At 33.4% G+C, this 13280-nt stretch overlaps 2 protein-coding genes across 3 annotated transcripts in view; both read right to left on the bottom strand.

The window, feature by feature from the left end:
• Nucleotides 1–339: 339 nt before the first annotated feature.
• Nucleotides 340–4303, bottom strand: LOC121119337 (furin-like protease kpc-1). Of its 2 annotated transcripts, XM_040713978.2 has the most exons (8): nt 3756–4303; nt 3546–3668; nt 3215–3449; nt 2916–3148; nt 2692–2866; nt 1661–2504; nt 1164–1601; nt 340–1089 (listed from the first exon to the last, which is right to left on the bottom strand). In XM_040713978.2, the coding sequence occupies exons 3-8, from the start codon at nt 3286–3288 to the stop codon at nt 724–726; spliced, it is 2130 nt and encodes a 709-aa protein (XP_040569912.1). In that variant the 5' UTR covers nt 3289–3449; nt 3546–3668; nt 3756–4303; the 3' UTR covers nt 340–723. The 2 variants fall into 2 exon arrangements, with proteins under 2 accessions (XP_040569912.1, XP_040569911.1); XM_040713977.2 differs by having other exon boundaries at nt 3546–3841.
• A 2388-nt stretch (nt 4304–6691) lies between these two features.
• Nucleotides 6692–13280, bottom strand: part of LOC121119339 (uncharacterized) — a 50083-nt gene continuing 43494 nt past the window's right edge. Inside the window, exon 5 of the mRNA XM_040713979.2 lies at nt 6692–7092. Within this exon, the coding sequence (XP_040569913.2) occupies nt 6934–7092 (159 nt within the window). The 3' untranslated portion in view covers nt 6692–6933. The remainder of the gene's footprint in view (nt 7093–13280) is intronic.

Genomic DNA, 13280 nt, shown 5'->3' with positions numbered 1-13280 from the left:
TTAATTATTGCCTTCAAAATTAATTGTTGTGTAATCGTTTAACAAAACTATGGATAACAGAATCGAAAAATAAAGAATACTGTTCACGTTACAGTTACAAAAAGAGCGCGATCTTCTATTTTCATATTTTTTTAAACTATAGTCTAAACTATGAAATTAATGTTCAAAGCTGAACAGAAACTCATTCAAATTCACCTAATCAACACTGATCAAGGGAAAATAATCTGCAAGTCAATGGGCAGCTTCAAACAACAACAAAAAAATAAATTCAAGATAGCTGATGATTTCATAACAAAATGTAGTAAATGATTCAGTTTATATTTATAATTATGAAGCAGATTGAGGTAGATATCAAAATATTACTTCTTATATTTAACTTACTAAACATTTTCTACACAAAATATATATTCATTGGATAACATCATCAGATACAGTTAGTAGATACGTACCACAAAATCAACTTATAATAAGCCTTGTTTTTAGAGGATAGAGCCCCTTCAATTCATTAATTAATTTAATCATATAAAAATATACCTTCAATTCAAAAAAAAAAAAAAAATGAATAACAACATATTTTGTATAGTTAAAATACAAAACTCAGGACACAAAAATAATTAATTATAATAATTTAAAAAAAAAAAGAAATAAGTAATACATAAAGTTCACAATTTATTTAGATATCACAATTATGATATTTATCATATTATAAAAATATTACTATTTTTATTTATCGTCTGAGTATGGATTGGTGTATATAATCTCATCTTCACTTGAGAAATCATAGTCCCTAAATGGAACAGAGCTAGGACTCTGATTTAGTGTGGATCCCGTCTTTTTTGAAGTACTCGGTAAACCAAAGGAGTCTGTCATTTTGAAAGGAGTGTACTTGGATTTGCGCGAGGAATTAGAACAGCTTATAATATAGTTTATGAGGAATACGACAATGATTAAGTTGATAACTAATCCGATGGACAGAATGTAGTACCATCGTGACGAAGAAAATATCAAATTCATCATTGACGTATTAACACAATATTTCAAATTATTCGACTCCTTCATGAACTTTGCATCTCCAAAGCAACTCGTACACTGAAAGAGAGAGAGAAAATCAAAGTGGATTTTTTTTTCGAAACATAGATATAGTTGATATCAATTTTCCATACCTCATAATCATTGGGTCCGCTGCAAGTCTTACATGAATAATAACAAGGCACACAAGTTGGTTTCATATTGGAAACTCCAGCATAGTAACTTTGCGGACATGTCTTTTCACACCTCCCATTATGGAGAATGAAACCCTCTTCACAAGACGAGCACCAGCCCAAAGCTACTTGTGGGTCTATCTCTACACAATTATTAAGATAAACCTGAGGGTTTTTACCATTAGAAGAGTCATTAGAAGAGGGTTTCAACTTCTCAGGAATATCGACAGATGCAACAGTAGAGCTAACTTTTATTGTTGATTCTGTCAATGATTGTTGAGGATGGCCTGACGTGCCATATAATGTTAAACTCCACCGTCTAAGCTGTACCATTGACCTTCCATCATTACTCACTTCGAGTGTCCAAGTTCCAAACGGAGATTCTTCCCAAAAGTGAACCTACAAATAATTGTATTTTCTTTCTAAAATCTAAATTTCATAAATATATAAAATCTTACTGTTAAAAATGGCCAATCGTTGAAACCCATTTGAGAATAATCTTTTGGTCTACGAGCCAACAATTTTGATCTCGTACCCGATGGAGATATAATATAAATAATGATATCTCCTCTACGAGCTGCAGAAATAGTCACATGTACTTGAACGTGCTCCAAATACTTGATACCTCGAGTGTCTTTAACATTCATAGTAGACGTAGCTTTACTTTTTCCATGTATCGATACATCCACACGTCGGTCTCCAGCAATATCTGCTTGGAGTTGTGTAGGTACACTAACCCAATTTTTTGCTAATTTAACCATGCAATGAGTATCCATAATCCCATAACCGAATGAATGTGAAAAGTTTCTTCCCACAGCATTTGTGTCCCAGTCCTTGGCTCTTAGATTAGCCTTCTGTCCGCATCGTAGCGTAATATGTTGAACATCTCTCCAAGAGAGCTGAGGATTTATCTGAAGAATAAGAGCGACAATTCCTGCTGCTAATGGTGCAGAAGCAGATGTTCCTGTATGAGATGAAGTGCAGCCGTGATGAAGATCCGTTGTTACTATTTTCCTTTCGCCTGGTGATCCAGAACTATATGTAGATACTAAAGAGGAAGAACAAGCTTCCGAATACCATGGACTTAGTCCATTTTCTGAGGCAGAACTCACAGAGAGCGTCCAAATAGAGTTTGTGTATCCATCACAGTTACAGTTATCATGATGACGACCGCCGTTTCCAGAGGCCCAAACAAAAATACTACCCTTTCCTCCTCTTCCTTCCGCAATTCCCTTCATAAATGCTTTTTGAGCTAGTGTGCCAGGCCCATCAACTGTTAAACCATCGTCATCAGGTCCCCAACTGAAAAAAGGGAAAACATAAATACATAAGCACAAAGGCAACATTTAAAATCAACCAAATACCTATATCTACACTTATGAAAAAATGTTTAACTCAACGGCATCAAACAAGTAAGGCATTTAATATTACACATTATGACACAATTAAATAATGGCGCTGAACAAAAACTAATAAGTTTGACTTATACCTAGCCGAATATATGTCAATATGTTGATTGTGAAATAGAAGAGAATGTGCTTCAACTGCATCCGTCACGTCACCGTCTAGCATTCGAAGTCCCCCTATTCCTGCTTCATAAGCAACTCCAACTCCACATATCGAGTTGTTTGCAGTTGCAGCAACCTCTCCAGCACAGCGGGTTCCTAAACGCACAAATGTTAAAAGATTCATAGATTATATAGGACATTTTACCATGTTTGTTAGAATCCGAAATATCGTATCTAGGAGTAGGATCATCATCATTATCGTTCACATCAAAGGAAGACATGGGATCAAAATTTTGTCTCAGGTCAGGATGTGATCTTTCAACACCGTCGTCAAGTATAGTAACATGAACCCCTTTCCCTGTAGCTCCAAACTCCCATGCTTTTTGCACATTCATATCCACTTTACCTCCACGATTCAAATACCACATTTGATTCCATCTATTAAGATAATAGTACAACGATGACTTGCATCCAATTTTCACGTCAAGAAAAAACCGTACTTACCTTTCATCATTCAAACGAGCCAAGTCTATCAAATCTCCTCTTGGATATTGTGATTCTTGTGGAGGAGCAGGCATAGCCCATATTTGACGTTTTTTCCTGGATAAAACTCTCTGCTGTTCCCACCAGTGTATTCGAGAATGGTTTGTGAGAAGACTATGAAAATTAGAATGAATTTGAATGGAACGCTTTCGGATTCTCGTATGTGTGAATCTGTAAATATCATCAAAAAGGTGCCCTAATCATCATCATCATCATTGGTGCAAGAAGAGAAAAATAATATTTGTAATAATTGATAAGGAGCCGGACTCTGGATATATATTAAATAGGTTACCCCGATTAATGCAGTCCAATTCCTGGGCTAACCGGTGGGCTTCATGGCTCCCACCCCTCACTTGCACCGCGAATTCATTAGTGTATGAGATTCCGAGAGCGAATGGAAGAATGAGAAGAGGGACTAGAGATAAGAGATGTCTCATTTTCAGGAAGAATAGCAGATTAGAAAGAGAATATATCAATGTACAATGTACATATAGAAAATTACAATATATCCCATTAATTTCTCCTCAACTATTTCTTAATATGCAAGTCTATATTTTCACGTCAGGATTCGAATAGAGAGATAGAAAATCTATTCAAAACAAGTTCCAGTTAGAGAAAAGACTAAAGAGGGAGTGAGATGTTAGTCCACGGCGGCCTCTTCTCTTTTCCCTCCTTCTTCCTCCCACACCAAGAGTGTCGTTACTATCTCCACTATCCTCCACGCTCTTCCACGCTCCTCCTAGGCTTGATGATCACAATACCACAATATTCTTTCTACACAATAAACTTAATATCAAAAAGTCCAGGAGACTTTATTTATATCATTTATGGACTGATTAGTAATGAGTTTCACGTTCTCAAGAACTCTTATCTCTTCCTTGAGTTGGATAAAGGCTTCGCCTCACCTCACATTCAGTGTTCTACTACTACTTCAGGTATCATCACGATGGAAATCACCATTTCCATCGCTTTATCATCTTCCCATCATAACTCAGTTCATTCTCTCCCTCCCTAGCACTCGCTCGCTCGCTCGCTCACTTACACACTCCCTTCACAACTTCCCCTCTACTATTCCAGCTACTCATTCCATTTCCCTTTTTTTCCTATCTCTTTAGTGCATAGACGATGTAGTAATAGTTCTTAGATCTCTTCTTCTCTGGTTCATCGCGCGCCCTCGGAAACTTCAATTTATTTTATAAAATGAATTAAATAATTAGTATCCATATTTAATGAAAAAGCGTTTTCTTCATTTTCACAATCTTAAAGACGAAAATTTGCATATAGTTTGTAAATAAAGTTATCAGTATTATTATGACGGACGTTTTGGTATCCGTATCCCTTTGGAAATTGGGTTAACTTCGGAAAAATCCGTGTTTCAAAGGAAGTCTGCCTATTTTTTTTTTGTATAGATATACATTTTCTGTAAAATTTGCAATCCTAAAATAAGATTAAGAATTAAGAGTATTCGGGAAGATGAGGATATTGAATATTCCTTAGGTGGTTGATATATTAATGAGGGCAATTTTTGACAATTTAGTGGGAAATTACTAAATAATTAAATAAATATATATAATGTACGGATCAAAATAAAATGATAGCATCAATTAATTGTTGTTAATTAATTAAATGACGGATGTCGTCGTTAAATAAGACATTTTAAAGCGGTCAAATTGCAACTTGTACAATAAGCGTGTACAAGTTGCAACATAATATATTAGTTTATAATTATATTATTTTCTATATTGATAAAGCAAAGTTTGTATGTCTGTCTTTCTGTTCTGGCCTCATTTTTGAGTGTACGCTTAATATTTTAGGACTAAATGACGACTGGATTTATGAAACAATGATGTGTCGAAAAGTGTGTGTAATTAAAGCTCAGCTTGTCATATGAAAAGATAAAAGGGAAAAACATAACAAGGGATACTAAGTGCTTGCATTTTTTAGCTCAATTGTTTTTATGAAGTCAACAATCTGAAGAGGAAATTTTCTTTTCCTAAGCTGCTATCATTATGATTTAATTCCTGAGGACTGAACATCCTTTTCTACAATATACGAAACTGAATTAAACATTTGAGTGTGCTAATGTAAGAGGGAGAGTAACCCTGAGGGGTTGTTACAGAGTTGTACTTTTAAGTCCTTGTTAAATTTAGAGTAGAATTCAGGATCGACATCGGAGTTATTCTTGCCTTTATCTTTTTTTTACTTCCTTCCCCCCTCCCCTCATCAATGCTGCTTATACCTGATATAATAAAACAAAATGACGGCTAATATGCTCTATTCCAAAACATTCTTCAAACTGTCACAATTACCTTTTTTATGTTGGGTTTCTTTCTTTTTTTAACATGTCCTAAATACACCCAATTAGCTTCACTGCCATATATATATTATTAAAACAAAGTTCTCTGTCTGTTTGTCGACGCTTAATAACTCCCATTAGTGATCTAATAAGTTAAAGAAAACGGAATTTTACTATGGATTCAGGATTACTATATAAAGAAGTACTGATTCCTTGCCGGAGCTTTAGGGTACAAGGTTTTGGACTCTGAGTGAGGTTATGAAGGGCCTCAAGAAATACATTTTCTAAACAAAGGTCCGCAAATAGTGAGTCAAAATTAGTTGCTTCCCTTCCTCAGGCCCACTTAATGGCAGGGATAGTCTGGCCTACCAATGAGCTACAAAGGTATATTTTTGACATTTTAGTAGGGGCTACAAACCTTCAGCTGCAGCGTCTATCATAACGGTAATTGTCCAGCGTGGTAATGAAAAGATTATGAATCCTCCCCGGGGCGTCTGCAGGGGGTGGACTCGAGGGGTTGTAGCCTCCCCCCCCCCATTTAAGGAACTGTTGCTTATTCCTGGAAATGTTTTTCGTCATTCGGGCAAATTAAGCTGCAGAACAAACAATTTTTTTGAATAGCTATGGATTTTTGGAATCTTTTTCCAAAAAATTAATTTTTTGTTTATAGTTGTTGATTTTTATAATTTCTTTCAAAAAAATCAATATTTGAAAATTCATTTTTGAAATTGTTCTCAAAAATAATTAATTTTTCAAATCCTTTTCTAAAAAACTTACTTTTTCAAAGAAAATTTCTAAAATTTTGATTTTCTGTGAGTAATTGAAATTAAATTTTTGAACTATTTTTTCAAAAAATTTAATTTTCTTTGAATAGCTATGGATTTTTGAATTTTTTTTCAAAATATTTTAATTTTTGGATCTTTTTTTTCCAAAAAAATCCAAAAACCAAGCCTTCCCCAAAACATAAACATTTGGGCACCCCTGATCACTTATTTAAATACTCTTTACAAAATTGCAAATAATTATTTAATTATACTAAGGTTCGTCGTATATACAACTATTTGGGTTTTGAACAGACTGAATATGGACTTTTGTAGAACATATTAATTATTTGATTAAATAAAAGACTGATTACTATGATATATTGATATGAAATCACGAAATAATATTTATAATACAAATTCAAATCAATTCAATTCGATATTATTCAATACACAAAATAGGTATATACAACATATATGAAATGTTATTTTATGGATCAGCTAATGTTAATACTGTGCATATATTGTGTAAAGGCAGTGGAGGAAGGCATTATTTAGATTCTTGCCTCCTCACTCAAATAGCTATGATGGCATTTAATTTGAATCACGTTTGTTGCGTTATTCTACATTTCCTTTCCATACACCGTTACTTCATATCCAAATAGCTGTTCTTCATGTGAGTTGTTGAGTCGTCCACAGAGGGGCTTGATTTGATTATCGTGAACCATGAATCCCAATCCTTTTTCTCCTATCTCATCCTTGGATATGTGTATGGGTATTACCTAGCAATAAATAGGAAAAATGATCATTTATATTTTCTAAAATGCTTTGAAAGAATCCTAATATTAAGTACATAATGTATATTTTTGACGAGAATTGACCTTGATATTTATGAACATCCACGCCTTGATATTCAGTCAGAGATATTTAGTACCAAGGATTCACTTCAAATACAATGAATTCATACGGATATGATATTCACAATGCTACAATTAAAATATTTTCAATCGTTAAACAAATTTCATAGGAAATTGTCCTAGTAAATCGTAGTGATGCTGTTCCTTTGGGATTTACAAAGTATACTAGGACGTCTGCAAGGATAGAAGTGAGGGGCTGTAGCCCTCTCCATAAATTAAAGTAGTTTTCCTTTTTACTAGAAAATTTAGTATTTGAAATTTAATTTAATTTTTCAATTTTTTTTTCAAAAAATTTAATTCTTCAAATTGTTTTCCAATTTTTTTAAATTTTCTGTGAATAGCTATGAAATTTTGAAACTTTTCAAAAAAAATTAATACTTGAAATATTGCTCAATGAAAATTTAATATTTGAAATGTTCTTCCCAAAAATTTAATTTTTTGTGAACAGCTAAGGAATTTTTGCATTTTTTTCCAATAAATTTAATTTTTGACATTAAATTTTTTGTAAGTTTTTGTGAACGGCTGTGAGTTTTATAATTTTAAAACATGCCTCCCTACCTCAAAAAAATGTATTACTGCGGATGCCAATGCCGATACTAGAGAGATGGACATAATTGATACAGCTGTTGACTCCCTCTTCAAAATTCATTTAATTTATTATTTTTCTTTCATTGATTTGTTTGTTATTGTTGTTATTTCACTTTTATGACGTGACAAATATAATAATGAGAATTATAGAGATAAAATACGATTTCTAAGACACCTCGCCGAATTACTATTTTGCCGAAAAAAATAATAAATACATTTGATGATGATGCAATACAATTATCTGCTAAACTACTCCAATGACAAACACATTTTGATAATTATTGAGTCAGGGACAACCTTGGGATACATGAGTGACGATCAGGACTTAAACAAGTAAATAGAACCTCCAACACATTCCATCTAAAGGATTGATCCATTCGGATTTTCCATGGAATCATAACTATTGTTTGATTATTCTTTAGAAAAAAATTTAGTTTCTGATTTATTTATTAAGGATAGTGTTGGATCGGTCCTAGGACTGATGTCGTAATGAATCTTTTGTTTTGTTTTTATCATTCAGATCTTTTTTACCATGTCTTTCAGTCCTACGGTCCTAGCTAAAAAAAAATATAAAGAAACGAAAACTAGAACGTATAATAATACGTTCTAGTCACACACTTCCTACATTACTTCGTGTATCTTTTCTCTCTTTGGAGAAGGTTATGAATTATGATGAAACTTCTGCTATTTTAGTTTCCATAAAAGAGCGATAAGGATCGGTCAGACGACCGACAAATTTTATTAGGATCGGATTAGTAGGACTGCAGTCTTTTTATTTTGACCGATTAATCACTATTGGCCGTTATTATTATTTGTATTACAACGGTTGTAATGGCGGTTCGAGCCACCTGTTGAAGCATCATTATAATAAAAATTTTAATCATTAAAATGTGTGGCAAATAATTAAACATTTTATCTTTTAAAGTTGGAACAACATGATTGGGAAATCAAAATTACATAGTTCCTTGCAATATGAATCCTCTTCAAATATATGTATATTTTTTTCATCAAAGTGTCCGTTTGGCAAAATATCATTTGGGAATAAGGTTTTCAGCAGAGTGCCCGTGCACGATAAAGTACATAGAGTGCTTGTGCTGAGCAAAAATCTATTTTTTTAAGCCGAAAGTTAATGGCCCAAATATTGTTATTTGTACATCAATCACTCTCAATCTTGTTTTTAATCATCCTACATATTACTACATTGTATTTTGTTATCAACTGTTCATGTTTCTCCTTCGTTTCCCCTCATCTATCTGCATAAAATACACTCCATATTCATCTCACATTGAGAGGTTTAGAGTAAACAAATTGTCTAGTTACATATTTGAGGAGTCGACTTCAAAAAAGTTTGGGAAACACTGCCCCAGGGGACGCAAAATTATATTCGGACACAAATAAATTTGTGCATTAATTGATAATTTGGTTATCGTTTTGGAATTTGGTTTTAGCTTTTGTCCTTGAGTAAAAGATGTCTTCAGATAACAATAAAAAAGGAGTGAAGAATTGATCGGCTACAGAGCTTACAAAATCACTAGCCAATAACCTGAGGATAATGAATGTATTTTCAAGTGGGGGGAGGCATTGATTTTTTTTTTTTTCAATATTGACTTTAAATTTGTTATGGTTTGTTATAAAAGCCAATTCCGCAAAAAAAATAATTAAAATTCATCATTGTAAATCATCTTTTTACCTGAGTGATAATGATATAAAAAGCAAGCAAAATCAGGACTTGATGACTTAATAGATTGATGTGTTGTTAGATGAGAAACACTTGGAGGCAATTTAACTTATGAATCTACGTATATTAGTTATGTACATTGAACACTACACGCAGTAAATACTAATGAATCATCAAAAACAAATGAAAGTGATGTTTTATATCATATATTTGCTTGCCAAATCATATTGATAAAATAAATTCTGAGCACGATTTTCGAAAGAACAAAACGAAGGATTTCTACTCAAAATGGAAGGGGATTTATCTTAATACCACCTACAACGGTGTAGATAGCATGAGTAACGTGCTATCCATGATTTCAAATGACAGACTAATGAACTGAAGTGGGGATTTAAACTCAAGACTTGACAATCAACCTGGAATATATTATGGGTACTTGCGACTCGACAATATCACGCAATAAAAACGCCATTACCGGGCTGAATGGAGGGGAATAGAAACAAAGAATCAAGTTAGAAGAAAAAAGAAAGAGAGGGATGTAGAAAGAGACAGAGGGAGAAGAGGAGAGGGGAGAGACAGAGAGAAGGATAGATATTTACGTTTAGGAGGAGAGAAGGTATATGAGGTTTTATTTCCGTCAAAAACTGCCTCTTAATGTTTGGTTATTTTATATGTCCACTTGATAAATTTATGATTGATCTGTCTGGCCATTTTTGGTTCCATATGTGATAACACCAAAAACAGACTTATAAATATATATATAAGATATGATACAAATATGGGGAACGGGGGCTTCAGAAAGTTTTAGAGGTCTCACGTCCCCTCTTAAAAAAGGGCTAGTTACGTGAGACGGCCACACACACTTTACTATTCATTTTAGGAGTTATTTTGTTTTGACATGTCCCAGTAAATGGCATCATCTTTCAGGCATATTACATTCAAGCCAGTTGTGCCATACATTTAAAGAAGGGAAATATTTACTAATTTGGACCTTTTTTTGATGGATTTTTTTAATTTTTTCAATGGCACTCTATTATTGGGCTACATTTTTTGTGCAAAATAAAGATAAGAAAGCAAACTTAGAATACAATCTGTAAAATTATGAGGTAATAAACGTTAGTTTCTAAGAATGTACATGTTTTTAGTAACATGAGTCAATATATGAAATAGCTTTGTGGGGTAATATGAGAGAGACTAATTGGAGTCATATTGGCCATGGCTTTGTGGATGTTTCTGATATTGACATAAGGTTTCCTGGATAAGGTACAACTTTAAATTTCTGCAAAGATTCCTCAAACTGTGCAAAGTAGGAGATATAGCCTTATGAAGCCTAACAAACCCGTGTTCCCCACATTACATGGGCTGTCTAAATTATTTTAGCAATCATATTATACTGTATAAGCATTATACTCTAATTAGTAGCTCAATGAAAACATCAATGAAATTCATTTATACTAATGTAACTTTAGAGGCCTTTCTTACACTTAGCATGGGGTAATATGGACAATTGTAGGTTTTCAATAAATGCTTTTAACTTCAATTATTTTGTCAGTTAGAGATAAATCCAAACAATATGTACGGCACAATATGACACCAACTATTTTTTTTATATTTTATTTTTTTATTATTAAATGTTCTTTTATTTGATCAGATAGAGTTGCACTGATTAAGTATACGTCAACATTTTAATTTTACGTTTACTCGATCTGACCGAAGAATTTAATGATAACGACAACGTCTAAGAAAAATAAAATTATTTATTTATATGACCAATTACAAAAAACTGGGCCAGCTAAAAAATAAAAACGATTTACATCACTAATCATGAACAAAGGTCCAGTTAGATTAGGTGTTAATCTATTCTCCTTTACCCGGACAGGTCCTTTTTTTACATACTGTCCGAAGCATCTAAGGTTTTTTTTTATAAATTTCATAAAGGTTCAAAGAGGTTCCATAGTATTTTTGGCTAGGTTTAGAATCTAGAGAGAAAAATTACCCATATAACAGATATTGAATTAACCTATGGATTGGATGGCATCATTTTAGAGTATTAGTTCCATTCTATTCTTTCCTGAACAGGACTTGGAAATAGGGATATGAGTTGTAGGATTTAGAATTTCTCATTTAGGAAGATTTATCTTTATATTTTATTTAGCGTATTTCTCCTTCCCAAACCATATTATTATGGTGCCCTTCAACTGGAAGAATGACAACCAAAACCATGATAATAAACAAATATAAAACTGTACTCATATTTTGATAAAAATATGAGTCTTAACAAATTTTAAAAGCTACAGCAAAAAATTAAAAAAAAATTTTTTTGGACAAAAATTCGATAAATTAAATTTTTTGGGAAAAAAATCATAAATAAAATTACATACCGGGTATGCACTTATGAAATGAGACTTTTTTTTAAATTTTTGAACATTTATTGAGAAAAAATAGTTCCAAATTTAATTTTCAAGGTATGCGCCTTCGCTAGCCACATATTTCCCCCATCTTTCAGGCAATTTATGGATGCCTTTCAAAAAAAAAAAAGGGACGTCTTTGGCTGCAAACCAGCCATCGATCCATTTTTTGGCTTCAGGGTGAGAATCGAAGCGTAAATCATTGAGTGTGTGGATAATCAATGCAAACATATGATAATCAGAAGGCACCAGGTCTGAGTAAGCCGCATGAGCAAGACGTTCCTAGTTGTACGATTCAACAAGCTGACGGGTGGCTATAGAGCGATGCAGTGGAACGTTGTCATCAAGGAAAGTTACGTTGTGTTGCCTGGCTTCATATTTTGGGGTATAGCATGGTTCAAATCGGCAAATGGTTGTTGGTAACGATGACCATTAACGGTTAGACTGGGTTGGAGAAGGGCATACCATATGACACCCCACTGGTCCAAGAACACACACAGCATTACATTCTCACCGAAATTGTCTGGCCTAATGGTCGGTTTGGCCTTGAGCCACAGTCAACATAAGATCTTTTTCGTTTCAGATTCTTGAAATAGACCCACTATTCACAACCAGTTACGATTTGATACAAAAACGACTTTCTTTTGTACCGGGCGAGCAGCATTTTACAAGTAGTTTTTCGGTTTTCTTGCTGCCTTTCATTCAGTTCATGTGGCAACCATCTACCGATCTTTCAAATTTTTCCCATTGCATTGAAACATTTCCCAATGTTCCGACGGTCAATGCCCAATTGTTCATCGAGCAATGCCTGCAATTTGGCGTCTTCAAACTTTTTTGGTGGCCCGCCGCGCACTGCATTTCTCACGTCAAAATCACCACCTTGGAATTTTTTAAACCACCTGAATCACTGTCTTCTGCTTAGAGCATGTCCATCGTAAGCTTCTATAAGCATTCGATGGGCTTGAGAAGTGTTTTTCTTCAATCGGTAACAGAAAATCAATTAGGTCCGGACATCGTAGTTTGTAGGCACAAAATTAGACATCTTTACGAGCAAAAAAAAGGTGCATTGTTAAATGAAACTATACAATCAATGAATTAAATATTGTTGACACATGTCAAAATAAGCATTTAGATCTTAGGACCGATTTCTAATGTCTAACTGGCGACACCTAGGGACCAATAGCCGAAAGTTTCATTTCATAGGCGCACACCTAGTACATATAGGTATTATATTCTTTCGTAAAAATTTCAAAAATCCACAGCTATTCGAAAAAAAAATTCAAATATTAAATTTTTTGGAAAAAAATTGCAAAAACCCACAGCTATTTATTCAAGATTACAGTAAAACATCATTTAAAGTAGATTATATCATTATTTTT

This window comes from Lepeophtheirus salmonis, chromosome 6 (genome assembly GCF_016086655.4).
Source record: "Lepeophtheirus salmonis chromosome 6, UVic_Lsal_1.4, whole genome shotgun sequence".
Lineage (NCBI taxonomy): Eukaryota > Metazoa > Arthropoda > Copepoda > Siphonostomatoida > Caligidae > Lepeophtheirus > Lepeophtheirus salmonis.
This window is presented reverse-complemented; position numbering and strand designations above follow the sequence as displayed.